The sequence below is a fragment of the Pithys albifrons genome, chromosome 5, assembly GCF_047495875.1.
Source record: "Pithys albifrons albifrons isolate INPA30051 chromosome 5, PitAlb_v1, whole genome shotgun sequence".
NCBI lineage: Eukaryota > Metazoa > Chordata > Aves > Passeriformes > Thamnophilidae > Pithys > Pithys albifrons.
This window is the reverse complement of record NC_092462.1, coordinates 42,199,038-42,226,981: the sequence shown is the minus strand read 5'-3', so window position 1 is coordinate 42,226,981 and position 27,944 is coordinate 42,199,038. Positions and strand designations below refer to the sequence as shown.

General features: G+C 42.7%; 1 protein-coding gene across 1 annotated transcript in view; it reads left to right on the top strand.

The window, feature by feature from the left end:
• Positions 1-27,725, top strand: part of ENPP6 (ectonucleotide pyrophosphatase/phosphodiesterase 6) — a 33,631-nt gene extending 5,906 nt beyond the window's left edge. Inside the window, exons 2-8 of the mRNA XM_071556302.1 lie at positions 5,137-5,316; positions 10,619-10,730; positions 15,578-15,719; positions 18,179-18,358; positions 20,632-20,769; positions 24,755-24,878; positions 25,693-27,725. Coding sequence (XP_071412403.1) covers positions 5,137-5,316; positions 10,619-10,730; positions 15,578-15,719; positions 18,179-18,358; positions 20,632-20,769; positions 24,755-24,878; positions 25,693-25,913 — 1,097 coding nt within the window. The 3' untranslated portion in view covers positions 25,914-27,725. The remainder of the gene's footprint in view (positions 1-5,136; positions 5,317-10,618; positions 10,731-15,577; positions 15,720-18,178; positions 18,359-20,631; positions 20,770-24,754; positions 24,879-25,692) is intronic.
• The last annotated feature ends 219 nt before the right edge of the window (positions 27,726-27,944 follow it).

The following is a 27,944-nucleotide window of genomic DNA, read 5'->3' as shown; positions in this document are numbered from 1 at the left end:
GTCTAGATAAGGATGCTGACAATTTCTGTTTAGCAGTTAAGCAAGTTCTTAACTACATAAGCAATATTTGCATGTTGTCGGAAGCATAAAAAAAATGATAGGAGTACAACAGGGAAGTGAATTACTGGTACACATGAACTGAAACTATCTTTACTTCACTGTCCAAGCTTAGAAAAAAGCCAGAAGGACACAAAATGCATGATAAGTGACAAGGGAATAGGATTTTTTCCTTTTACTCCTCTTTAAACAAATACAGATGCCAACAGCAGCAAAGATTTAAAAGTTTCTGTTTGTGACACACAGTTTTGAAATCAAGTCTCTTCTTTTTCTTGAATTCATTAGCTTTCCATTTCAAAAACTGTGTGTTGAGTAGCAGCAGAGCATGAAGAAGTCTGTGGTAATACTATTAACTGGCAGAGAAGGGGTACTGTCCCAGCAAGGTCAGGCTGGAGAAGACAGTTGTAACCATGAGGATTTTAATTTTCACGTTTTTCCTCTCACTTTATTTACTCACCACCTGCAGAAATGCTGCAATGCCAAGCACCAAGATTTTCCTCTTTCACATATAGACAAAATACTGTAAAAATCTGTGTTTGCTTTCTACCAGTTAAAAAACTGGAAACACTTTCAAAGTGAAAACCAGAAAGTTTTCTATAGCACAAGTTCACATGCTACAAATTTAAATACGGAGTTTTTTCCTAATTAACTAGTTACAGCCTCACAACTCACAACTACTGTGCCTGCTACCAGCTATTAAAAGCAGTGAGTGAATATTCACATATCAAGGTATTTCTTTGCCCACAACTGAAGTCACAGCTGATGAACAGGAACTGCCAGAGGCCCATACTCTCTCTGATATGCGGGCAGCAGCTTTTCCCATTGTTCTGTTCTGGCCTTCTGTAGCACTTGGAGCCCTCGAGCCATACCCAGCTGTGGATGGTCAGGGGTCCCTCAGCCTACCACTGTCCCTCAGTTCAGGAGAGGAACTGACAGCTTGGAGCCCCTGCTCTCCAGGGGCACAAGATCGGACTTCTCACGCAGGAGGAGAGCATCTGCAAAACCTCACCTGGATGCTTTATAAGCAATTTTTGTGCACCCCAGACCTAGCCCCATGATGAAAGCAGTGAATTAAGGGTTTCACGCTCTTACTAAATTAATCTCCTTCAGGGAAAAAAATTAATGTGTGTGTAGCAGAGATTTTTCTGTGCATTTTGTTGTGATCCTACTTGGACTGCAAAGTCTTGCCTGATGCAGGCTAAGGTGTTTTTGCTTCAGCTCTGTCTGGTATTGGAGGTCATGAAAAATAGGAAAGTCTTTGCCAACAAGCTCTTCTGGGAATATAAATTGTCTGTACACATCTTGTAAGTACTGTTTTTACTTGGGGCTCTGCAAGTGGCAAGGTCGCTTTGCCCAGGCCAGCACTCCCCTGGAGCTTCTCTTGAGCCCTGGTCTTCTCCAGGGCGCTTAAGATGTAGCACATGGATTTTGTTTTTTCCTTGTTTTTTTTCTTTTCAAAGCAGAAAAGATGAGACTGATCAAGGGAACAGCAAAGCAGGGCATATATCAGAGCTCAGTCCTTGGGGCCAGCAACACCATGGTATCTGCTCCAGAACAGGAATGTGGTGCCAGTGACTTTAAAGTTCTGCTCTCTTCCTCCTTATGGCAGGCAGCCATATAAGCAGAGCATTTCCCAGGGCAAGTCATCCAGCTGTTTGCTTGGAGGAACTTTTCCCCAGCCTGTATAGCCTTATGGCAGCCTGTGCTTGCGTCTGCCCTTCTGGTCCTTGACACTGCCTAGAGAGTGAGAACATCATGGTGGACATGAGAGGAAAGTTCTCACCATAGTGGCAAAATATAGCTATAGTATTAAAGAGCACATTTAGCTAAATGCGTGTACTGATGTTCAGCATCAGAATATGGTACCTTTGTTGTGTTGGCTAATACACACACTGTGAGTTCTCTCATAAATCTGATTTGCTCAGTGCAGAGATAATTTACCTCTATTTCATTGCCTGATGCACTCAGGTATAGATATACTATTGCACATCTGTCACACACTGCCTCTCTTTTAAATAAAAGATTCACTGTCTCAGATGTGCATTTTCTCTTGTAGATTTACACACAGGTGATCCCTTTATCGTGCCTACTTGTAACCCTAACATGGTGTCCCTGCAGTCAGTGAAAGACCATCCAAGAAAGACGAGGTCATTCCTATAGTAAATGCTACAGGAACACATGCTCTGGTTTCCAGATCTCACACACAGCCAGTGCAGAGTGCACAGCACTCAGTGTTACTGTGCTGCTGGTTTGGTGGCCAAGTGGCTTTGTTTTGTTAGGTTTTTTTCTGTGTTTTGCATAGATTAACTTGAATGCTGACAAAAGTGCCTGGAGACATGGGAATGTGCTTTAGACAAATGCTGTAACAAGTGTAATGTCCAAGTAAGCTGTAGGACACAGACTTGCAAATGCTTTTGCTGGCTCTCTTCCAGAAGGATACAGCAGTTATCATATTCCTGGGAACTGTGCCCTCTTTGTTTTCCTATATTGCTTGAGGAAGGAGTAATTTTTACTAAAATTGCAGTGTTTAAATAATGACATCTGTGTGCTGAAATTGCTTTTTGCCCTGTTTCTATTTGAAACTCTTAAGATAATGTTTGATTACAGAGAAAATCTGCAGTAATGGAAGAAATAAAAAATTCAGCATTTTATGGTGACACTCTAACACCATGTTGTTATTTCAATAATAATCCAAAAGAAGCTCACCAAAGGTAATTTTCTTAGGCTGGAGAAAACAAGTTAAAATGAGATATAAAGAACTGGGATTGTACAGGTGACTCAAAAGAAACTTGAGAAGCAATCTTAATTCTGTGTACAAGTGTCTTTGGGGACGGGCAGAAATGTCAGTTATTGCAGGGCTTTTTAATCTAGTGAGCAAGGCTCAAAATAGTCATAGTTGAAGATTAACAAAGGTGAAAAATAAAATTTGGCACTAAGCATACTTCTTGAACAGTGCTTCCTGATGATAAATATTGGGGTGTGCAGCTCAAAGAAGAGTCTGATTAGTTGATCAAGGAGGTCTGAGGTCTTTCTGGGACATGGGCCTCAGGAAAGCAGATGTGAATGTCATTAAATGATCACCTCTTTTGATGTGTCTGCTCATCTGATCTTCTTTTCTGGCCCTGTGGACCTGAGATATCTGCAATGAAAACTGAAGCCTTACAGTCTTCTACATCTCCTTTTCAATATTAAAAAAAAGGAGTTGGAGTCCATAGAAAATGGAAGTCTTCTTATGTGGAGATCAGAATACTGTCCTCTGTGTTAGTGCATACAGTTAATTAAACTTCCCAACGATACTGCAAAGAACAATCTCCAATTTCCTCCTTAAAGACGTGGGCAGACGGATAGGAGACCTTAAGTCCTACAGGATCATAGCAGCTAGAGCTCATTGATTCTATGAGAAGATTACACTGTAATTATACAGATACCTAATCTGTAGGGATCATACAGATACACCTACGGTATTGAACTACAAGTTTCCCAGACTGGCACAAGTTGCCTGTCTGCAATTTATCAGGATGATAGATGCATAGGAATACATGGACTTTAAGAAGATGAGGTTGTCCTCTAAGTTTAAGGCTGCATTTCTGGTGCACTATGGAGAGTTCCTTCTCTCTCTTTTGAGACTTAGAGCAAAGAGAGTACTTGGCAGGCTGAGGAGGACTGATTACTGCCCATCCAATTTACCAGTTCTTCTGTATTAAACCTGTTTGGTTTAATATCATAAATAGTGTCTGCCACAAATTGGGACTGCTCTTCTCCTCTGGGAAGGAGGAAATGTTTTGCATAATTGAAATACTTTGTAGTAGGGAAGGAGAGTTCAAAATCCATTTCAAGGTCACATGCACCCAAAGTATACAGACTCCTCTGCTTGGAATGACGCCTGTTCAAAACAAGCCTACCAAGGTTATTTCAGTCCTGATCACCATGCTCAGGCTCACAATAATCAAAGCCTGTTATCTGGATCCCTACAATAACATGTCTCACCAGCTAATGATGACAGTGTCTAACACATGCTTCAGTTGTTGCTTTTTGAGGTATGGAAATCAGGAACTCCTGTACAACTTAATCTTCAACATTTCTTTTCCCACTTGTATTAATTCATCTGTAGAATAATTCTTAAAATATGGTTTCTGCTCTTCTGACAAGAAGTAGAAGACATCTCTTGGTTAGTATGTACTAGTTTCTTGTAATACAAAGTTGCCCAAGAGCCCCCAAGATACAGTAAGAGGGCTGAACATGTCTGATGAAATGATTGCTGTGCCCACAACCAAGAAAAAAGTATGATCATTCAGGAACAACAACAGAAAGCTAACAGTAATGGAAAATAAATGGAACATACAAAGATTTTCACCTAGTTTTTGCTTGTTTGCAAAAAAAGTGTGCCCTGTGGATAAAGGAAGGAGAAACGCAAGCTTCCCAAACTTTGTCCTATGTTTTCAGGTGGTGTTCTTATCCCCTTCTGTACACAGCCCACTTCCCATAGCCGTCTGGTTCTGAGTGCTGTGGGTACCTTCAAAAGGCCCCAGACCTGGCAGGTGCTGTGTGTGCAGAAGGAGCTGGGCGGCACCCGTGTGAGCTGCTCCCCATGTGATTTGTGTCTGGGCTGGGTGTGGGATGTTGAACAGGCCACAGAGTGCGAGTTTGTTTCTTCTGGCCTCAGCTGTCTAAAATTTAGCTGTCTGAAACTAAGAAAATGCTGTGGTCTTTGTCTACCATTAGCAGAGAGCAATATGCACCTTTAGTTATATGAAGTGCCTGTCGTAGGGTGGCATGAATTGCTTTCTAGACATGCCTCTTCTTATCCATTGACTATGAAGGGAACGCAGGGAGCTGACAAGCCTCAGCAAATAATTTTTAGGTGGCTGAACTGGGGGGGATATAGGGAGTTATCTAGAGCATCTCAATAAAAGGTTGAGATTGTATCAACAGTTGCAAGGCAAGAGATCCCTGAGGTCAAGTCAAGGCTTTGCTGCAGCTGATTTGCTGAATGATCCAATAGTAGTGGTGGTGCTGGTTGTATCCTTCTGCTGGAGAACACCAATCTGATTGTGCTGATTTTTTTCTCTATCCCTAAAGGTCGCCACTGCGAGGTCCATCAAATGACTGGAAACTACATGTGGGATCAGAAGGCAAATGTGTCTTTCGATATTGGTGTGAATAAGGAAAGCCTGATGCCACTCTGGTGGAATGGATCAGAGCCTTTGTGGGTCACAATGATGAAAGCTAAAAAGAATGTGTCAATGTACTATTGGCCAGGTTAGTATGTGAAAAATTGCTACCATCTTAACAGTGCATTTTTCCATCTGTACTCCAAATGCTGTAAGAATGGCTCTCTAACATGGTCCTGAAATACAATAAGAATTTTGAGTGCTTTACTAACCACTCATAGAAATGAATTATCTTTTCTTAGGTCATGATAATTTGCATATGCTTAGCTTACTAAACATTACCTTCAGGAGGGCACTGGCTTGCAGACCATCCCCTCCTCCACCAACTGCTTGTTCCTCTTGCTCACCTCTACTTTCTGATGTGCTGAATGGTTGCTCCATGGATGGTTCATGGTCCAATCAAAGTTAAACAGTAACCTCCCTCCCCCATTGCTTGTTTGGTTTTAACCTGGACATTAGTAGCTGAGAGCTGAAGATGATCTACTCTTGGGGACAACAAAATCCAGCTGAAACTGAAGCATCCTTGTGCTCTTATCCTCCTTCATTGTTGATTCATTTGAGGTCCCAGTTGCTCTGAGTCTGAGCTGCTCTTTTGGAGGGACTTGACCTTTCTGTTCCTCATTTGTGAGATATTGGACCACTGAAATGATTAGGGATATATAATAATCAGTCCTTTTTAACAAAGAGAAGTATCCTCCTTAGGCTACCCATTTAGAGACTCACAGGGAAATAAATGTTCCAGCTGTGCAACCAGACCAAATCCCTTGCAAAGTGCACAGATTCTCAACTTTTTAACTTTTTAACTCTGCTACCTATGCTAAGCAGTATGCAGATATCCTCCTATGTGTGAGTGCAGGCTAGAGGACCATGGAACTGTAAGAAGAGCTGTACTGGATCCAGCCAGTGCCAGTAGGGCAGTGGGAGCTGACTCATGCTGTGGGCTCCTGGACAGCTGGTCTCTGCATCCCAGTGCACATGTGCCTGGCCACAGTCTTTTCATGCAGTGTGAGTAATGGTGTCCTGGATAAAAAGCCCATAATTCTAAGGAATGTGAAGAAAGAATAAAACAAGATGAAAAACCTTGAAAAGCCATCCAGAGTGTTTCCACAGTACTGAAGAGCAAAAAGGCCTGAGGGTTCCAATATTGCCTTATGGACTCAGAGACAGTCAAAGGGACTGGTTTGGATCAGCCCTGAAAAAATTGCTGCTTCTTACTGAAGATCACCCAAGTGACCAAGCAGCAATGCAAATAGTAGTTATACAAGAATGTAGGAATTCTTCTAAAATTTTACAATTTTTTTCTTTCTATAGTCGATTCATTTTTAACTACTTATGTTATTGCTCTCAATAGGTATAATTATGTACTGAATAGATGTAACAGCCTACAGAGAACTGCTGAAATAAAAAAGAAACTATCACTTTCCATTAAAGGCCTTTGGACTTTACCTAGTTCCTTCATGTTGCCCGTGGAGCAGTGTTTCCTAGGGACAAGATATATGAGGTGTATATATATGTATCCCCTTCACTCTTCTCTTGCTGCTATTTACAGCTGAAACTTGCAAGGAACAATAGAGCCTCCCTTTTCCCACTGTTTATGCTGCCAAGTGTATGCATTGACACAAAGTGGGATATTTTTTGTGTGGATCTGGTATTTTAGCTGTGGACTGTGACATGTACATCTGTCTCTCCTTAATTATTTATCTGTGATGGGTGACCTTTGGCAAAGCCATCAGTGCCTCAGTTCAGCAAACTATTAAGCACATGCTTATTTGAAGGGTATTCATGGTCTCAAAGGACACACTGGCCATACAGGGTCAGGCACAGGGCAGGAGGCAGGGTGAATCACAGAACTATTAAACTAAACCACAGGCTGTAGTAGGCTGTTGGGCTGTAGTAGGACTCCAGGTGTAACTGCGCCAAAAAGAAGTCACTCCAAATGCAGTAGTATTTATTACATTTTCCTTACATGATTTTTAAACTGTTTTCTAGTTCCATAGTAAGGGCAGAATCCTTTACAAAAATTCTAGTTCTATCATTTTAAAACCTTAATTCTTAACAAGGCATTTGACTGAGGAGTGATAGCAAACAAAATGAAAATAGTTTTAAAAAAAGATTTAATAACCAAGGTGAGTAGAGGTCCCGTAGATATTTGCACTGCATATAATCTGCTGTTAGTGATTAGCTTTCCAGCCTGAAGTTATACTGCTGCTTAGTAATGAATCTTGCAAATATGATAAAGATCCAAACCGGAAAAGTTGGGGAAACCCTTCATGAGAACAGCAATATGCAGCCAAATTCATCACACTTTGTTCTTGAAGATGCTATTTTCTCTTTAGCTAGCATTGAAGACAAATGAGATCAATCAACCATAGTAGAAATGTATTGGAAATGCCAGAGAGCTGATTCCCAGGATTAACTTACACCACTGCCATTTCCTCCTCAGGGCCAGTTCCAATCTTTGCAAAGTCTGAATTCAAAATCTGCTGCTTTGTATTCTTCCCTGTATTCCTCTCTGATGTGTAGTCAGTGCTTAAAGAGGTAAAATCCAGGCCCCAGCAAACAGAAACATGGAGCAGGAGGGCTGTCAGATACAAATGACCATCCATCACAGCTTTTTCTGTGAGCCCAACAAAAACACGGCAAAGACAGCTCATGAGCAGAATTCATCAGAGATCTGCTGACTATAGGAGCAAAGGAGCCAAAATATCACCGTGCCAGAGGTCCCAACCATCACTTCTGCCAAAATATAAGACCTGGGTTTGTACAGACATTTTTCTCCATTCTTCACACCGCACATGGGGTGAAATTCTCAGCCTCACGTCCAGGTTGCCTGTCTGAAGCACTGATGCTCCAGTGGATGGAGAATGTCCAGAGAGTGCAAGAGCATCCTGGCAGTCCCAGCAAAGTCAAAGCTTTGGAGTGGTCCTCAGCCCACTGGATGGCATCACCACAGATGCTCAAACTCCTTCATTTTCCAGCAGTCTATGCTAACTGCCTATGCAGCTGCTTCAGCTGCAGTGCAGTGACATCTTCTCTAGACACGAAAATGAAAGAAAGGATGGTGGGGGGGAAGGCTCTAAACTCAACTTTTGCCATTTAAACAGAACACTTACTGGACCATACAGCTAGCCTGGAAAGTTTTCTAAAACCTTCTGTTATGACATGAAGTGTCCAACTCTTAAATAAATGTTTAGAAATGCAATTTAAAGCTGGCAGAGGTTCAGCTCTCCATGTCAGATAGATAAAGAGGAGCCTATATATCACTCTGAAAGAAGTCCTTATTCCTGCTGCAGTTGTCCAGGTTTTTAAATAAAGGTTTAGTGTCATACAAAACTGTGCAGAAAGGTATCTAACATTGCATCTTAGTAGCTTTAACTATTTGTAGTTTAAACAAGAAAAACTTAACATTTCCTTTGTCTGGCTCCAAATCTGTTTAAATTTCCTTTCCCAAAATATTTAAATGAGAAAATTTTCCATCTGTCATGGCCTCTACCAAAGTGAAATTTAAATATGGAAGGGTCTTCATGGTCAGCATTTTGGATTTGTAACAAGTCTTAACAGCAAAACTCCAAATTTAAGTTCTGTTCATCGGAGAGGCTAAAAAGAAAAAGGAAGGTCTTGGTGTCTAAGCAGCCTGAATTTTTAGTGGTATTGCTAATGAACTGCACACTTAAAGACCAATATTTAGTGGCCAGAATTGTTTCTAATTGTTGCTACATCTGTAGTCTTTTATGTCATGCTCATCACTTGACAATCTAGAAATAGCAAAGATATCTCAACAAATAAAATATCCCAGCTCCCTAAGAGTTAATGCTTCCAGTTAAAATTATATTGTGAGTAATTCTGAGGGATGTTTGTGAGAAAATTACAATCTGATGTCAGTATCTGAAGAAAAGAGGCAAAGTGATAGTATTAGTCACTGGCTGTGAGCAGTCATACACCTGAACTAAAGTACTAGGCATTCCCAATGTCTTTCCAAATGTGTCCTTAACTTCTTACCTGGCTTTGGAGCTAATCTGCCCCCAGACTCAAGTGTCAGGCAAGAAGTGAGCTGCAAAGTTCCAGTTCACCCCTGAAATACTAGAAAAGCCCACAGAGGACTGCTGCATCACCTTTAGCACCTAAGGTCGCTGTAAGCCCATGTTTTGCTGCTGGTAGCATCCAGGGCATCTGGCAGAAGACTGAAGCTGCATGCCCTCAGGGCAGGAGCCTCCTGGATGTGACTTCAGGCCATTCATGGAATACAATTTTTTGATTATTTGGTTAGGTGGCAGCAGGGACCTGTTGCACAGCATAGGTTCTTGAGGGTGCTTTGTGCAGATGAGTGTCCCAGTAAGCAAACCACTGTAAATCATCTCTGATAGTAGCTCTGCTTACTCTAATGCCCTCTCTGTACTTAAACCTCCCGTGCAAACTTCTCCCACCCAAGCAACTTAGAAAAGTCCTTAATGGCTATTCCTTTTTATCCCGAAGGAGAAGCAGAGGGACCCAGGTGTACATAAATTCAGACTTTGGCTTAGAGTTGCCTTTTTGACCTGATTGTGTTGCTGGATACAGAGACCAGATTGCAAAAGATCTCTTTTTTTTACTTCCTTCCTTGTGCCCAAGGAATACACCAGAAAATGCCTAACAGTGATGGGAGGACTCTGGGGTTCAGGGATAATAATCTGCATGAATCCAGTGTTTCTGAAAACACACTTCTTTTAAATATTAATGTTATTCGGCAGCATAGTAACTGGAGAGCAAAAGGGCAAAGAAACCTCGCAAAAAACCATGTTTTCTTATGTTCAGGGCCATGTTCTCCTGTAGGATTTGTTGCCATAAATTTTTAGGCCACAAAACAGACTATTTTGCAAGGAAGGCTGCAAGTTACCAAGAGTGTTAATTGGTTTATACTGTTTTAATAAGACCTCCTGGGAAACAGATTTAATAGTGTAGTGCCAGTATCACATAATAAAATATGGTTTATAGAGGATATTACAATGTAAGTTACAGCATGTCCAACTGGAAAGTATTTGCTGAATTTTCAGGGAACAATATCTAAATCTATTATTTTGGAAGCCTGGAAGTAAGGCTATGTGGCCACAGTAGTTAAAATGAAAACAAGCCAGTGATTTAGATGGAAAGTCTGCCACAAGGGAATCAAGAGTTTTATTGTGGGAAGGCCACACCTTCCTTTTACAGGGGGAAATAAAAGGATCCAATGTACAGTTTGCTACAAACACTCGTCAAACCAACCTCTCTCCCTTTTTCCCTTCCCAACCACACAGTTTCCTGCAGGGATGGTGTAAGGTAAATAATCTCACAGGGAATTTACAAACCTGAACTGGGACTACATAGTGTGGTGATCAAAGTGAAACATCAGAGCTTACCACATTTTTTGCTTGTAGGTTGTGAGGTTGAAATCCTTGGAGTCAGACCAAGTTACTGCCGTGAGTACTTCAGCGTCCCAACAGACAAAAACTTTGCAGATGCCATCAGCGATGCCCTCGAGTCTTTGTGGTATGTCACTAGGTTTTTGTAGTGTGGGGTTTTCTCTCTCAAGGACAAGTATTTGGATTTACTGTCAGGGAGATCTTCAGAATTGACTCCTAAGTAGGAAGATGGGTGGTGAGACTGCTTTACAGTGCTGTCATAGAAACACCACCACCACAGAAACAGGCCCTTACATTAAGATTGGAGGGGAAGATGTGCTCCTCTTTTCCTGTGTAGGTTACAAAGAAGAAACATCCTTAGTACTTTTATCTGTTGTTTCAAACAACTTCTGGATGAATCTGTTCACTGACCTGCAAGAGCAGACTGAAATGCTTGGATTTAGAGAGGGAATTTGGAAATTCTGAATTTCAGCTTTGGTCTCTTGTTTACGAGATGCTTTGGCTTCTGCATTTTAGAACATCTTAGGCACAATATTTTTGGAGTAGGCATTCATTTTGTGCAAATACGAGTATAGAATAGAGTAGAATAGAATAGTTGGAAGGGACCTACAACAACTGATGGGCACGTATCTCTCAGACAACTCCTAGGAAAAATGTATGCTCCACACCCAGTTTCAAGTTCCACCATCTCATTCAAACATTAACAAGGGACAACTCCACATAGACTGTAAAATGAGGGAAGATTGCACCACTGTATGCAGAGCCAATGCCTTACCTTAGCGATAACTAGTCTTCCTCTTAAAACCTTGTTTGTTCCATAAGTTATCCAATCATAAGAAACACTGAAACTGTCTGAGACCACGTGAGATGTTTTATCCTGAAGTTATTTATCTTAGATTTACAGGAAGTTATTTGTGTGTGATACAAGGAGGTCCTATGTGACATAGGAAGCTTTCTGGAACTTCTGCAATGCTTAAAAAGGGAATGGAAAACTGAATACAGACATCAGCTCTGACTTCTGGTGGAAACCCAGAATTATGGTAGATAGCTTTTTGGACTGGTATCATTTAGGGATGGGTAAAGATATGCTTGACTCCCTGCCTGGTTACTGTGAAGCACAGTGCACAAGGCTGCTCGGGGTGGTTTGCAGTCTTGTAATTGTGAACATGGTTAAAAGCGAGGCATAAACTGTTAGAAGATCCAGCCCTTCAAGCTGTTCTTTTGGGTAGCTGGATCCCTTAAAAATGTTTCAACAGCTAATTCACCCCAAGCCACAATGCCCACGACTGGTGGAAAAGAGGAAAAGGGAAGGGACACAACAGCATCAGTGGGCCAGCTTGAAAGAGGTGGAACCTGATAATTTCAAGAAAAGAGCAAATCCCTGCTGTGATGTCTGCCAAAAATACCAGCTAAAACCTGCTGAAGTGCCCCAAACCTACAGATCATCCTGCAGCTGCATGAGGTTCTCTCTCTGATGTCCATTTACACACCATCCCTGTTGAATTTTTGCCTGAGTTCCTTTTCTTTAAACTATATCCCCTGTTTCCAGCAAAGCAGAAAAGAGGAAAAAGGAACAATCATAGATAAAATTGGTAGCTGTGGGTATAAATACTGCAAGGACTTAAAATAAGAAGGGAGAGTAGAGAATGAACAGATTAAAAATCAGGTAGGTTTTCTTTATTCTTTCTGTCATTCATCCTATTTGTTTATTCCTTTAATATTTAGAAAAAGAAAAGTCTGTGCTGCTGGGCCAGCCCATAAGAAGTAAAGCCTCTGAAATGCCTTTACTGTGGGCATATTCATTTAGCAGGAATTAGCATCTCTGATAGTAGAGTCTTGAGTTTGTAATTTGCATCTTTTGCAAGTGCTTTTGACTCATGAAGCTGTTCAAAGTCTGACAAGTCCAGTGTATTTCCTTTTCACACACCACCTAATTGAAAAAGCCCATTAGGCTGAGACTGGCATTAGCTGTATGTGGGAAAACAGCCTGTGGCAAGGGCAGTCTGCTGCCTGTAGCAGTGCCTTGCTCAGTTGCCCTACTGGCAGGTATTAGTAGATAATAAACTGGACTTAGGCTCCCACCATTAGCAAGCCTTACAGAGACTCCAGGATAGAGAGAGTAAGGTGTTTATTGTGGCATTATGTCCTAGGGGTTAATTTGGGTTTGAGCACAGGAGTCCTGACCCCATCCTTACTTCACTGAAATTGAAAGTGTTATCAATGCCCTCTACAGCAACAGACATACCAGCTCATCAGGGACCCACTGAGCTCCTTTTGCAACCAAAGGAAACTGTCCTTCAGGAATATTCTCCAGTCTCTTCAAACGGGTGCTTCAAGACCACTATGTAGACCAAAAATATTCAAAGCTAAGTTAAGCATCTGTTTTTGCCAAGTGAAACTAAAACCTTCATTGTGTCTTTTCCACAATTATAGCTTAAGGGCTCTTGTAATCTACCAACCCTCTTCTCACGAAGTTTGCATGGTACTTGAAAATTGTGCTGGTAAAACATAAACCCCTTTTTGGTATTGGCATCAATGCCATCCAGCTTTCTTCAGCAAGCTTTCCCCAGTCATGTATTTGAAAAGTTACTGGTGAAGACAGGAGAAGCACACAGAGAGACAGATTTTCTTCAGTGCAAGCCATGATCAGAGATGCCTAGTTATCTTAGAAAAGCAGGCAAAAGTGGAAACAAAGTCAAACTTGGTCTTGGAAGCTCTGGATGTGCTGTACTGAGTTCTGCAAACTTTTAAGCATACTGCTTAACTGGAGCTTGTCCCGTTGAAGGCATTGAGCCCTCACTGAGAAATCTCACCATAGCCTAAATGAGATCATTTGTTTTATGCAATAAATCTCTTTCTTAGCTTCTGTTTTGATCGAAATGATCATTTAGTTATATTTACTAACATTTAGTTACAGGTGAGAAGGCAGGAAGTAGTTGTCTTGGTTTGAGGCTAAAAAAACCAAAATGTTTACCCACAAGCGGGGGAGGGGGCCTTCACAATAATCACGCCACTCTTTATCAAATTTAAGAAAAAAAGGAATTCTAATAGAAGAAGGATAACTGTTCTTAACTGCTATATATAAACAGACTAGTGCAAAACCGCTTCCCCAACACCACAAGAGAAAGAAAAAAAACAACAAAACCAAAGCCCAGCAGGTTTTCCTCCAGGAGGAAAGTTATACTTAAGCAGTGTCAAATGTCACAGTCCGGCTGGCTGCGGAGTGAGTTCCCAGTAGTTCCCAGTCCCTCTCCAGCGAGACAGACGAGTGGTTAGCTCTCAGATGAACTCTGTGTCTCTTGTCCCAGATGAAGGAAAAAGAAAGCTGAAAGTGGGGAACCACCACGTGTCCTGCAAAAGCAGCTGCAAACCTCTCTCTCCTGGGTCACTGCCCCAGCCGGGGCGGGCAGGCTGTGACGGTGCAGGCGGTGGTCAGACTGCAACAGAGGCCGAGATCCCAGATGCAGGAACCGGGAGAAACAGCCATGGCGAGGAGAAAAAAAACAGCAGCTCAGCCAGAAGCCCCAGCAGTGCCAGCAGAGCCACTTCTCTCCTCGGCAGCCACCGCTCCTGCCTTCCACGGAGCTAAGAAAAAAAGATGTCCCCAAAAAACAAAAGAGACAAACCTGCCCCCATCCAAGTGATCAGTAGTTAACTACTTCTTTTGTTAACTGCTGGCATGGGCAGTTAGTGGCAGGGGAGAGAATTTACATAATAATCCCAAACTACAGCAGTAGTCTAAGTAGCTCATTAATACAGGCACTGTAGCAGAAGAAAATTAGTAGGTTCAGTGAGTTTGTATGCAACAGAGAAGTTACAGGGTTAAACTTTAGAAATAATTTATGCCTAATACAGATGGAAAGCAATGCTTAAAATCAAACTGGGGAGAGGGAAGGACTGCTTCATTTGAATTACTTTAAAATCTTGAAGAGTTAGAAGCAAAACTATTCTGCAGGGCCAGCAGTGCACAGCAGAGAACTTCAACTTCTTATGGGACTAGTTCCTTGAGGCCTTCTGCAAACTGAAAAATGCAAATGATAAACTTTAATTCATTCAGTCAGTCCCTCATATCTGATTTTATCTCTCCTCTGTCACTCACTACACCAGACTACCCAGGTGCCTTGAACCAGAGAAGCTGGACCTGTCAGGCCATCCCACAGTCTTTCTGTCAGGATCTTGGTCTGGATGAAAGCATGTATTATGGATGGCACACTTTGTCTTATATCAAGTACAGCAGAAGAAGACAGGGTTTGAACTTCATGAGCATAGGTTTGTGATTTTATCCACACAACTGCTCTCAGGGAGATTGACAGTGAACTCTAAAGTGGTCATGAAAATGTAGTTAAGCATTGACATATACGCCATCCCCACTAATTAGGCTGAGGGCATCCAATGCGGAAATATGTGATCATCTAAACTTGTGCAACTCTGAGATTACCTCTGAGATTATCTTTGTTTCCCTTTGGTCATATTCCTGAATAACAACCCGTCTAAAATCTAATCCCATTTCATACTGCTCAGTATTTTGCAAGAAAGAGCACATCCTGAGTTGACCTCGGTGGTTTGGAAGACCTCACACAGGAGAAAGCCAGAAGTGCCAAACTTTAATTAAAGGACATTTGTCTGGTAATTCCCACAATCCTTTTAATAAGGGCATTCAGCACAGAAATCAGTATTTCTTTGTCATTAAAGGGAAAGCTGCCTTCTTAATTCAAATAGGTTAGTCAAGGGCTGCCAGGCCAGCCTGTGCTTGCATGTGGCAGTCTCTACTGCCACCTCTGAGGAGAGTCTCAGGCAAACTCAGGACACTGGATGTGAATAATGACCCCAGCTGTGCAACAGTGGACAGCACAGGCTGGAAGCAGAAAACAGGGTTTTGTGGCTCTACTTGCTCATGAAGACAACAATGCCAGTGGCCAGGATGGGTGTCCATGTGTGCCAGCCTCTTACTCCTTCCCTTCCTCCCACCTGCAGCAATGGCAGTGCTGAGATGGCTGCGGTGTACTACGAGCGCATTGATGTGGAAGGCCACCACTACGGCCCTTTGTCTCAGCAGCGGAAGGACGCTTTGAAGGAGGTGGATAAAGCCTTGAGCAACATGATCTCACTCATCAAGGTGGGTGGCATCCAAAAACCCAGCTCCTGGGTGCCTTTGGAAAGGTTTTTTAAACTGCTCTTTGTGGCACTGCCAAGAGCTTATGTAACACCTGTCACTGAATGTATTTGCTGTAAACTTTCATTTCCTGAGAAACAGGTTGCTGAGAGCATGTGAAAGTCAAGGCACCATTCCCCTGGTTATTATTTTCATTGATGGCATTATAACCTCCTGGTGGATTTATACCAATAGCCCCAGGAAGCCACAAACCAATATATGTGTTGTTCTATTCATGGCTGGTGTTGCCAGCTGAACTTTATTGTAAGAGAACAAATTAAAACCACGTGTTTCCTAAAGTTTGTGGAATCAGACAATTAACTTTTATAGTGTTTTTATGGCACTATTCAGAACTCTTTACTTGAAACTCAGTTTAAAAAAACATTATCTAAATGATTTTGCAATACGAAAAGGAGGATGCCAAGCTTTTGGGTAAATGGCAATTCTGTGAATATTTCTGACAATGACAAATGCATGTTGGAGTTTTTTATGTGTTTCAGTGAGGAGGGGAATATGGATCTCCAGTTTCACTAAATTATAAAAGCTCTAATGCTAAGTGCTTATGTTTGGGAGGGGAAGAGAGGAACACTCCTGCCACAGGTAGTATCATGGTGAAGTTGCTCTTCCCTGTCTGTTTTGGCTTATAGATAAGAATAGTTGGGTAAAATCTTGTCTAAGACCAACTGGAACAACTGGTTTGTGGGTCTGGGATGTAGGATCTGGTTATTTAGAAGGGAGGTGCATTTATTGGAGGTTGGCGAATGTCACCCCAATCCACAAAAAGGGCTGCAAGCAGGACCCTGGCAACTACAGGCCTGTCAGCCTGACCTCTGTGCCTGGCAGGGTTATGGAGCAGTTCATCCTGAGTGCAATCACACAGCACCTTCAGGGTGGACAAGGGATTAGACCCAGCCAGCATGGGTTTAGGAGGGGCAGGTCCTGTCTGACCAACCTGATCTCTTTCTACGATCAGGTGACCCACCTGGTGGATGAGGGGAAGGCTGTGCATGTGGTCTATCTGGACTTCAGCAAGCCCTTTGATACTGTCTCCCATAATATACTCCTGAAAAAGCTGGTAGCCCATGGCTTGGACAAGTGTAGCCTCTCCTGGATTAAGAGCTGGCTGGAGGGTCGGGCCCAGAGAGTGCTGGTGAACGGAGCTGCATCCAGCTGGCGGCCAGTCACCAGTGGTGTTCCCCAGGGGTCTGTATTGGGTCCACTCCTGTTTAACATCTTTATCGATGATTTAGATGTGGGGATTGAGTCCATCATCAGCAAATTTGCTGATGACACCAAGTTGGGAGGGAGTGTCGACCTGCTGGAATGCAGGAGGGCTCTGCAGAGGGATCTGGATAGACTTGAGAGATGGGCTGATTCCAATGGGATGAAGTTCAACAAGGCCAAGTGCCGGGTCCTGCACTTTGGCCACAACAACCCCCTGCAGCGCTACAGGCTGGGCACAGAGTGGCTGGAGAGCAGCCAGGCAGAAAGGGACCTTGGAGTACTAATTGACAGGAAGCTCAACATGAGTCAACAGTGTGCCCAGGTGGCCAAGAAGGCCAATGGGATCCTGTCCTGTATCAAAAATAGCATGGCTAGCAGGACCAGGGAAGTGATCCTTCCCCTGTACTCTGCATTGGTGAGGCCACACCTTGAGTACTGTGTTCAGTTCTGGGCCCCTCAGTTCAGAAAGGATATTGAGATGCTGGAGCGGGTCCAGAGAAGAGCAACAAGGCTGGTGAAGGGACTGGAGCACAAGCCCTATGGGGAGAGGCTGAGGGAGCTGGGGTTGTTTAGCCTGGAGAAGAGGAGGCTCAGAGGTGACCTCATCACTGTCTATAACTACCTGAAGGGAAGTTATAGCCAGGTGGGGGCTGGTCTCTTCTCCCAGGCACTCAGCAATAGAACAAGGGGGCACGGGCTTAAGCTCTGCCAGGGGAAATTTAAGTTGGATATCAGAAAAAAATTTTTTACAGAGAGAGTAATCAGGCATTGGAATGGGCTGCCCGGAGAGGTGGTGGATTCACCATCCCTAGAGATCTTTAAATGCAGATTGGACGTGGCGCTGGGTGCCATGATCTAGTAAGTGAACTAGAGTTGGACCAAGGGTTGGACTCGATGATCTTGGAGGTCTTTTCCAACCCAATCGATTCTATGATTCTATGATTCTATGATTCTATGATTCTATTTTGGAAAACCTCTTTGGTGCTAACCCCTCGGAGTCTTCCAGAGCAGCATGTGAGAGTAGGTGTTCAGCATTACAGGTGGTGGCAAAGCACATTGCAGGCCATTTGCAGACGTGCTCCTTCTGGTCAACTTCCACTGAATCAGTGGAGACCAGATGGGGATTTAAATGTTCCAGCGGGCAGAGACAGTGGAAAGCTCTTACCGTCCGTAACTGCTGTCATGCACTTGCTTCACAGAGAAAAGGCCTTCAGAATGAAGTCAATGTCCTCCTCTTCTCTGACCATGGGATGACAGACATCTCCTGGGCAGACAAAGTGATTGAGCTGAAAAAATATATCAATATGAGTGATACCATACAAATGAAGGACCGAGGTCCTGTTGTGAGCCTCTGGCCAGCTCCAGAAAAGCACACAGAGGTAAGTAGAGCTTAGTCGTACTTAGCTTTGCATTTCCTCTGTTTTTTCGCCAATTGTGTCTTCTGTCTTCTCATAACATCCAAATCGTGCTCAGAGATGTGTGTGAAAATCAGCCCGAGGCTCTTACCAGGAGTCACACTTGAATTCCTTGACACTCTTGTGCTGTTGGTTTCTGAAGGAAAGTCACACCAGGCAAATTAAAGAGCACAAACTTTCATCGTTATATGGCAAGGACATACACTTTCACACCCCACCACTATGTGCTTTTGATAAATAGCTCAAAATCCATTTTTAGGACTTCATATATATGTTAGTCAAATTATCTGTCCCCTAGCTGGGATTTTCAAATTATCTGGCATTCATACTCCAGTAAGCTCCCATAGAGTTTGAGGAATTAACTCTATTAGACCAAAATTGCAAAAAATATTTTTTTACATTATTTTCCTGTGAACAGTTTTTGATGAGGCACATTGGATTGTATTTACCACAAAAGCCCAAGACTAGAACAGCAGAATTTTGAGGGATAAATTAAAACAATAGAGAAAAAAATTTTGAAATTATTTGAAAAGAATGAAAATGCAGTATCCATAACTAACAGACTAGTACAATATAGTCTAACCAAAAACCAATGCATGAGAAGTCATTATTGTTGTCTCAGTTGTCCTCAGAACATAGACGTATGAATATACAAAATGGGCAGGTGCCCCAGGTGAATAATCTTGTTTTCTACATTATACTTTAGCCAGTTCCACTATCTCGTAGCTTGCACAATTTTTTAAAAGAGAATATTTGCTAATTTTTGCACCCAAACAGGCTCTCCAGGAACTGTATAGCTGTGATACTGTGAACAGTTCAAATTAGTGCCAGGACTGGAAGTTGTCGTAGAGGCATGCATAAGCAATTCACTCAGAGTGAATCACAGGGGTCCACAGCATTGATGTGTTCTCCTTGGTCTTAACTGAGACCTTCCAACAAGAGCACGTTATGACTTCACACAGATGTGGGGTTTCATCCAACAAAGCTTTTAAGCACATGCTCTCTTATTAGACAGCCTAAGAGAGCACATGCTCTCTTATTAAACAAAATAAAGTACAATGCCTCACACTATGGTTTTGTTTTCTTCCTTCATTTCTTTACTGGACGTCTTACTGGATTACTGCTTTTTAAGTGAAATAAAGTTGATTTGCAGTTTCCCAACAGTTAAATTCATCTATTCTTAATTCACTTCAAAGAACTATGTTTAGGAGTTAAGAGTATATCATAATATAGTTATTATCACCTTTAAGAATTATCCCATTTCGAAGAAGTACTGGTGAAATACCAGGACCAGTCTAGTCCCAGTCATGGTGGGAGAGTCTCGCTGGATTGTGCCATCACACCCTGCTGCTGTCCCTATGGTCACTGCATATTGATGCACATCTCTGGCACACATATGCATACAAGAGTCACTTAGCTAAAAGACTAGTGAAGAACCTCTCATTCTTTGCAGAACTGAGCTGTTTATTCCTGAAGATTATTTATATTTAAGCAAAAGAACAATATAGAGTCTGAGGACTCCAATAACGGCATTCATTATGGCACAGAAACATCATCTGTAGGGATTTAAAATATTTTTTGAACAATTGGGGGTTTAACTACACTTGTGTGATTATATTCCAGACAATATGATTAATATTAATAAACCACTTGTATGGCATTGTGCAGATTCAAAGCTGCAGGCATTGGCTAATTAATCTCATGGCATCCTTTTGAAGCAGATAACTAAACACTATCAATCCCTTTGATAGGGATTGACTGTTAAGGTGTAAGAAACACAGGTGAAGTGGTACTAGTTCTTCACTCAAGTGCACAAAGAGGGAATGAGTGGAAGAGGATCAAAAAATACCCCTTTTCCACATCTGTATGCAGCCTTTGAGCACCTTTCACCACTTTCCTTTCACCCCTGTCTCCTGTGAAGATGTAGTTTCTCCTGGCCTATTTCTGTAGGCTGGTGTACTCACATGCATACATTTGAGAGTGTGTGTATTATATGTAATACATGAATTCATGCCTTCCTATGTGTTCGTGATCTAAGTTTGCAGATATCCTAAACCACATAAGCAGATTTTGTCCAGCCATCATCTTTGGATAGGCAAAGTCCTAGTTTGAATGTGCTGATGGTTTGCCATTAAAGGGGATTAGCCGCTTTGCAAATTCAGGTGTTTCAGTGTACCCATTGGTGTGCATATGTTCTTTACAGCCACAAAGTGTCCTAACATTTGTTTTCTTTGCAGATATATCAAAAATTGAAAGCAGTGAAACACATGGATGTTTATAACATAGAGGATATTCCAAACAGGTTTTTCTACAAAAAAGGAAAATTTGTGTCTCCACTAACTCTTGTGGCTGAGGAAGGATGGTTCATAGTAGAGGTAAAGTATAGAAGCAAAATTATTAGACATGAATGTGAAAAGGTGCAATGTATGGAAACAGTACATTCTAAATTTCTATGCTGATCATAAAGTCAATGGGTTGACTGCAAAAATAATGTTAAATATTGCTGTGTGCTTAAAGGATCTTAAAGGGGTTGCAGCTATCCTGAAGGTAGACAGTTAAATGGTCAAGATGGTTCTTTCTTCTCTGTTCTCTTAACACAGGAGCAGTTCTTGTATTTCACATTTCAATTCTGTTGCTTTACTCTTCTTCCCCCTGCCATCTACCTTCATTTCAGACACAAAAGGAGGGTTTCCATTTCAAGGCCTTACTGTCCCTCCATCCAGCAGAATCTTGTGGCAACTTTTCCACCTGCCTGGCTTTGCATGCACCAGACTGTGCTAAAAAAGCCTCATTTCTCTGAGCCCTCCAGTCCCAAAAGGGACAGACTGAGGGTTTACTCCTCAGAGATGCTCTGTCCACGCACTGAAAATAGGAGAACTCATTAAGCAGAGAATGCACACATGAAGAGATTTTTCATATTAGCTTATTTTCTTACTATAAATTGCTGTTGTTGTTATTTTGTACTAGCCATCTCCACATTACAGATAGTGACTGCAGCTCAGCACAGCTCAGAGGGTGAGGCAACTATATATCTTCTAAGGAGCTAAACTGAGAAGTGTACTAAGTGATTTGCCCAAAGCCATACTTGAATTCAGTAAGTTGTCAACAGAACCAAGGAGTCCTGGGTTTTTTTTAATGTCAGAGCATAGTCATTGCACATCATTGCCTTGCAGATTATTGTAACTCAGCTGAACATCTTCTTTCATGACCTTAGGAGCTACTGCTCACCAAACTTTGCTCAGGACAGTTCACATTACCACATTTCTCACTAGCCAGTGTGAATTTAGGATAATAATTTCTACAGCTGAATGAAAATGCACCTCTGAAAAAACCCAGTGGCATTTGAGTACAGATGGGTGAGCACCACATTTCTGGTTAAAAAAATATAAACCCTCAGATTTAGACACATAAAGTAGGCATATGAAACATTTTTGCCAAAATGATTTAAAAAATTTACAACTAAACTCTTTAGTACAAAAGTTCAAAACAGAACATTTTTACATATTCTGTAGAGAATAAAAAAAACACTTAAAAATCATTGAAACTCTGACAAACCTTAATAACAGTGCAGCAAACACTGCTGCTATGGTAATTATTTCTGTCCCTCTGCCCATTCCTTCCCATTGTTTCTGATTTTCAAGAATGTCCTCTCGTTAATACTGTCAGATTTTCCTTCTCTTTGGTACATTTTCATTATCTGTGAATGGGATATGAAAATTAAAGTTTCCTGTCATATTTTTAAAGAAATATTTGAGCCTTCTATTATACTTTCTGCCCAAACCACTGAAGAGACAATGTTCAGCTCTTCCCTGTCATGCTCAAGGGGTGTTTGAACTCCCTGTTGGCTAGTGGATACCTGTAAGCTGTTTGAAAAAGGAGATTTTTGTTGTTTTTTGAAAGAGACAAAGGGGATGTATCTGGAAAGCTGTTGTTTTCCCCAGCAAGGATCTGGGGGTCTATATTGTCTAAGTAGGTAAATTGAGGAACTAAAGCCCATCCGCATTTGGGTTAAGGCAGGATGAGGAGGGATTCCACATACCTCTGGCTGTATAGAAGCCTTGTTCACTCCACATGAGTGAGTGGTCCCCATTCTTTGAACAGAATTTCCCCCAGCTGCTCTCCTGCATGCAACACTGGTGTTAGCCCTCAGGTGCATGTGCTCACTCTATAACCATCCCAATGTACTTTCCTGAGATTTAGGACATTTTCCAAACACGCACATGCAAGGAAATGTGCATTGTCAGTAGTCCCAGACGTGCCTGTTTCATCTTTCAGGAGCAGCACTAGGCTGAGCATTGAAAATTATGTCTTGGCTGAGTCCTCCATCCCATGTGGACTTGTCAAGCAGGTACATCAGGGTGCTGCCAGTGCCCTAGCCCCAGAGAAGACCCAGGATTTTATGTGGTTTGCTTTAAGGGCCTGGTGCTCTAGGAGGGCAGTGCTGGGATGCTTGCACAGCCTGGTCCCTCAAGCTGCTGCTGTTAATGGCTCCATTTCATGAGCTCTCACTTCAGCTACAGTTGTGAAAGCAAGTAGTATGTTTTCTGACCCAACTAGCAGTAAAAATGATGGAAATGACTGTGCCTTTGACTGTACAGTTGCAAGTAGTTGTCTCCTGGTGTCTGGGTGGGTTATGGAAAAGCTCACATACCTCCTGCTTTTGGCATTCCTGAGGAAGCAACTGAGTCCAGGACATCTGAGAGGACAGTGGAGGAGTGTAGCTTTATTGATGTCATGATACTGCCAAAGAACCACTGCAAATTTGATGTGGCTTGACTTGTGTGAAGCTGATACTAGCAAATGTTGTACAGCTTGCCTGATGGTGAGCAGCACAGTTAGTCCCCAGGAGTTGCAGTCAAGGAGCCACAGCCTAAAGAGGTGCTATGGTAGCAAGAGGGGAAGGAGTCTGTTTTCTCCTTGGCTTGCTCTGAGCTGTCAGGGAAATAGATGGGGGAAATAGACTGGGACAAGAAAAGAAATTTGTCAGCTAAAATTGTTTAATTTAATCTGTAACAGATTGCCTAGAGGTTGTGGAGTCTCCCTCACTGGAGATATTCAAGAACTGTCTGGACACAATTCTGTGCAATGTGCTGTAGGATGACCCTACTTGAGCAGGGAGGTTGGATGACATGACCCACTGTGGTCCCTTCAACTCTGACCCATTCTGGAATTATCTGTCTGCTGAATATTGCATGTGAAGAAACACAAGGGATACTCCAGGGAAAGTAGCTGGAAGAGCTACCCTGCTGTCCTCAGTGCACAGTCAATTTTCCTTTTGGAGGAGAAAGAAAAAAACCAGGCAAACTAAATGTTTGGGAAAGGAAAGACATCCTTGGTTGGTCTGCTTCACTGTCTGCAGGGGTGGCAGCACCACTTGCCCAGGGAGAGAGTATGGGAAATTCTTGCGTGACATCTTGTGTGCTTCTGTGTCTGGGTGTGAAGCCCAGACCTGACTCCTTTAGACAACTGTGTAGCTCCGTCACTGTAACCATCAAAGAAATCGATGTCAAGGGTCTGATGAAGGTCTAAATGAAATTTCTGCCATAGTTCTGGGGCTACCTGTAATGCCACATCTGCTGCCATCCCTAAGGAGCATGGGACAGGACAAACTCATGAACAGGGTTGGTCCAGCAGGGACTGCTGTTCTGATGGATATGGCAGTGTTGCAAATAGACTGGTAACAGCTGTTAATACAAAGCAGGAGATAGTAAGGAAGGAATTTAAAAGTACAACTAAAGTGCAATATGGGCAAGGAAGAAAAAGACTTATAATGACAAATTAATAAAGCATAGACCCACTGAGCAAGGAAAGAAAACAGAGGAGTCTAGATCAGGGAAAGAGGGACTGTCTTAGGTCAGAGCACATGTACCCTTAAACAAACCTAATTGCTTTAATGCTAAAACAAGTAGAAGAAATAATAATTAGAAAGTATATAGTAGAGGTGATGTTTGTATTGTTTAGACTGACTAGTCAAATGGAGAAAAAATGGCTTATTTTTCTAAGGTGTCAATGGCATATGGGGTAGAACAACAGACCAGTAAATCCATGGGAGTGCGTGGTGCTGGGTGGGAGAGCAGGACTGCGGGTACACATGGGGAGAGGGACACCACCTTCCTTACATGTGTCACACAGGGCTGTGGTGCTTTGGGCTCGTGGCAGAAATTAAGATGAGTTGTCCTCCCTTCTCAGCTCAGAGATGACTACTCACTGAGACAGCTAAGCTGGGAGTCACCCCTCCCAGCAGCACTATGGGGGGGCCCGATGGGCGGTGCAGCACATGGAGACACAGCATGGCATCCTGCAGCACTGCGGCACAGCCGGGCAGGCAGGCACTAACCACACACCACTGTTGTCATCCAGAGCAGGGACAAGCTGCCCTTCTGGGAGAATGCAACGGGGAGGAAGGAGGCCTGGCAGAATGGCTGGCATGGCTACGACAATGAGCTCATGAACATGAGAGGCTTCTTCCTCGCATATGGACCAGGTACAATGCCACCATCCCTGGTGTTCCACTTCCCCTGCAGCCCCATGGTCCCTGCCCCCACATCCCTGTAGCCTCTGGCACATGAGGACCCTGGTGTGGCACTCTGCGGCACCCCAAAATTACAAATAGATGGCAGGATTTCCTCACTACAGAAGGGTTCTAGTTCTGTATCTGTTTTATAGCTGGAGAAACAGGGCAGAGACATGTGAAGGGATTTAATCAGCCTCTCTCTGATGTCCCAGCACGGTAACTCTACCCCTTTGCTCATTTTTCCTAAATTTTGGCCTAAATTTTTAATTCTATTTGAAACACATGAATTCTTCTTTTGTTGGTGGATGCAGACTCACTAATGCAGAGCACTTGATGTGGGAAATCCACAGCGTACCTCACCCACCTGTCTGATGAGCAGACACATACCCTGTGGTTACCACTTCATCTGGACCTTTAAACACTGCAAAGTACCAGGGTGCAACTACAGACAGGAGGGAAATCAAAGCAGAATGTGCAATACAATTATGTCAGGCTATTAAGTCTACCAAGCATACCCAGTAAAGTAGCTCCGGTATTTAAAAATTAGGGGGTTTTACAGTTTTTAGAATAAAATCAGAGTAGAAGTAAAAATAATGAATTAAAATGTTTAAAATGTTTTTACTGAGCTATGTTATCGTAGAGCTATAAATTGTAGAGCGTGCCACATCCCAGCTGTCTGGGTAAGTCCCAGGAAAGGCATAGGAGCCCTCGCCCTGCAGAGTCCCCGTATTTCAAGTGCTGAGCCCCAAGCTGTACGATGTCAACTGCTCTCTTTTGTCTGCAGATTTCCGATCCAACTACCGAGCACCTCCCATCAGATCTGTGGATGTTTACAACATCATGTGCAGCCTGGCAGGAATACAGCCACTGCCCAACAATGGCTCCTGGTCCAGGGTGGAGTGCATGCTCCGAAACACAGCCCCCTTGGCACCATTTCCCCTGTGCAGCAGCTGTGCCCTGGCACTAGCTGTGCTCTCCCTGTTCGCCAAGCAGATCTTACTGTGATCCCTGAACAATGTCAGTCAGTGTCACCAGCAACTCCATCCTTCTCTGTTTTTTTTTAAAGTTCTTCATTTGAATAATAGCTTCATTAATAGAGTGCTGTCCCCCACTCCTCCATTGTGCTCCACCAGGCATGAATCTGATCCATCCTGCATTAACAGCAGTTGTAACATGCTCCAAACAACAACATGCTCCAAACACAGCCAGGGAAGTTGGTGTCACTTCTCTAGATTTACAGCACTGGCAATGAGAGCAGAATCCTGGCTAGCTATCCACGATGTTTTCTTGTGGGTGCGCATGGGGATCTCTGAGCATCAAACACATCTGACACAGCATCTTTCACTGAGGGGCTCACCCTGGCTACCAGGACTGAGAAGCTCAGAAGTGGAGACAGACCTCTCTGCATTTGACTGGGTTCTTAATTCACTCCTTCATCTCCAGCTCCATCACCAGCAGAGCCCCATCTTCTCCTTACAGTGCCAGCCAAGCCCTGTCTATACTGACCCCTTCTTCAAAGAGCCAAGAGCTTTGCTGAGTGACTGTAATGCCTGGAGAGGTGGGTCATCAGGAGAGCACTGAGAGCATCCTACTTCTCTCAGCCTTTCCTTCTTCATTCTCCCCAGTGTGAGTCCAGACCCTGAACACTTCCAGGGCCAGGCTTTCCTCATGGACCGCAGTGGTGAGGAGAGCTGAGAAAGGGGAGAGCAACAGAAATCTTCCACTTCAAAACCAGTGGGAAAATGAAGAGGCATCTGGACACACAAGGGTCAGGAGAATGTAGGATGAATAAGCCTGGAATTTAACAGCTTCTTTGCTTTTCCTGGTGAAAATACTATCATCTGCTCAGGTTTTGGCAGTTTGTACCTAACTGTGTTTCTGAAGGTTTTTCAACACTTACTGCTTTTCTGCCAGCTCTTACTCTTTACACCTCTGCCTGGTGACCAGCACATTCCTCTTTATTCTGTAGCAGGGAGAGAGGTCTACACTGATAGATCTCCCACCCTCCCAGTTAATCCTAGCGATTATTTCCACCACAGGCTATCAAGCACAAACAAAGTTGTAACAGTAAAGTTAAATTAAATAGTAGGAAATGATAGCACTGTTGCCAGAGGTGCCTTTGGGATTGCCCAGTGCTTTAGCTGATATACCTCTGGACCAGGAGCTTTTGGTGACAAACTGCTTTTGGAAGGATTTAGTTCCCTCCCCAGGTGAAACAAACCTCTAGGCCTTATGGTTCTTATGGATCCAGAGTCAGGCATGATCCATGTATGTGTGGTACAGTGCATTTAAGGGTGAGTGATTACACCATGGAAAAAAACCCAAACACCAAATTAAACTTGACAAAAAACTTCTGTAGTAGCTGTAAAGATTTATGTAATGTGTTTTTAAAGCTCAAGTGAACCATCAAATCAATTGGGGAAACAAAGGGAGAAAATCAGTCTTTGTTATTAGACTGTTGAGTATAAAAGGCAATTTAGTGCTTTCGAAGCATTTGCAGTAGCTGTAAAACAAGCACCTATTGTTCAGAGTTCCCTGTTGCTCTTTAATGGACCACGTTCAATGAAATCACTGGAGCACATTTTTAAAGCAAAAGCAAAAAAAAAAAATCAGCATGCAAGATAACCATATTACCAAGTTCTGTTTGAAAATCAACGGGATAGATACCATCAGTGCCTGCTAATCCCTCCATAGCCTGCCATTTTAACTCTTACCAGTGAACCGAACCCAAGGTCTTCTTACAGAAGAAAAGTTTCTAAAGGTGTAAGGGTATATCCAGCTGCTCAGTTATACAAGCAGAAATTGCAATTGAAAATATCAAATTGGGTCTATTGAGTTCTTCCACATGAAACCAACATTGATCTTTGTGAGTACTTTGTGTAACTCATTTTTGTCAGGGTCCACATGAAAATATTGAAGAGTAAATCTTGTAAATACGAGATGGTTTGTTTGACCTTAATGCAAGCATTGTGTCTACAGTAAAACATACTTGGTCTGCAGAAGGGAAATTTGATAGTAGACCTTCAAGGAGCTCAT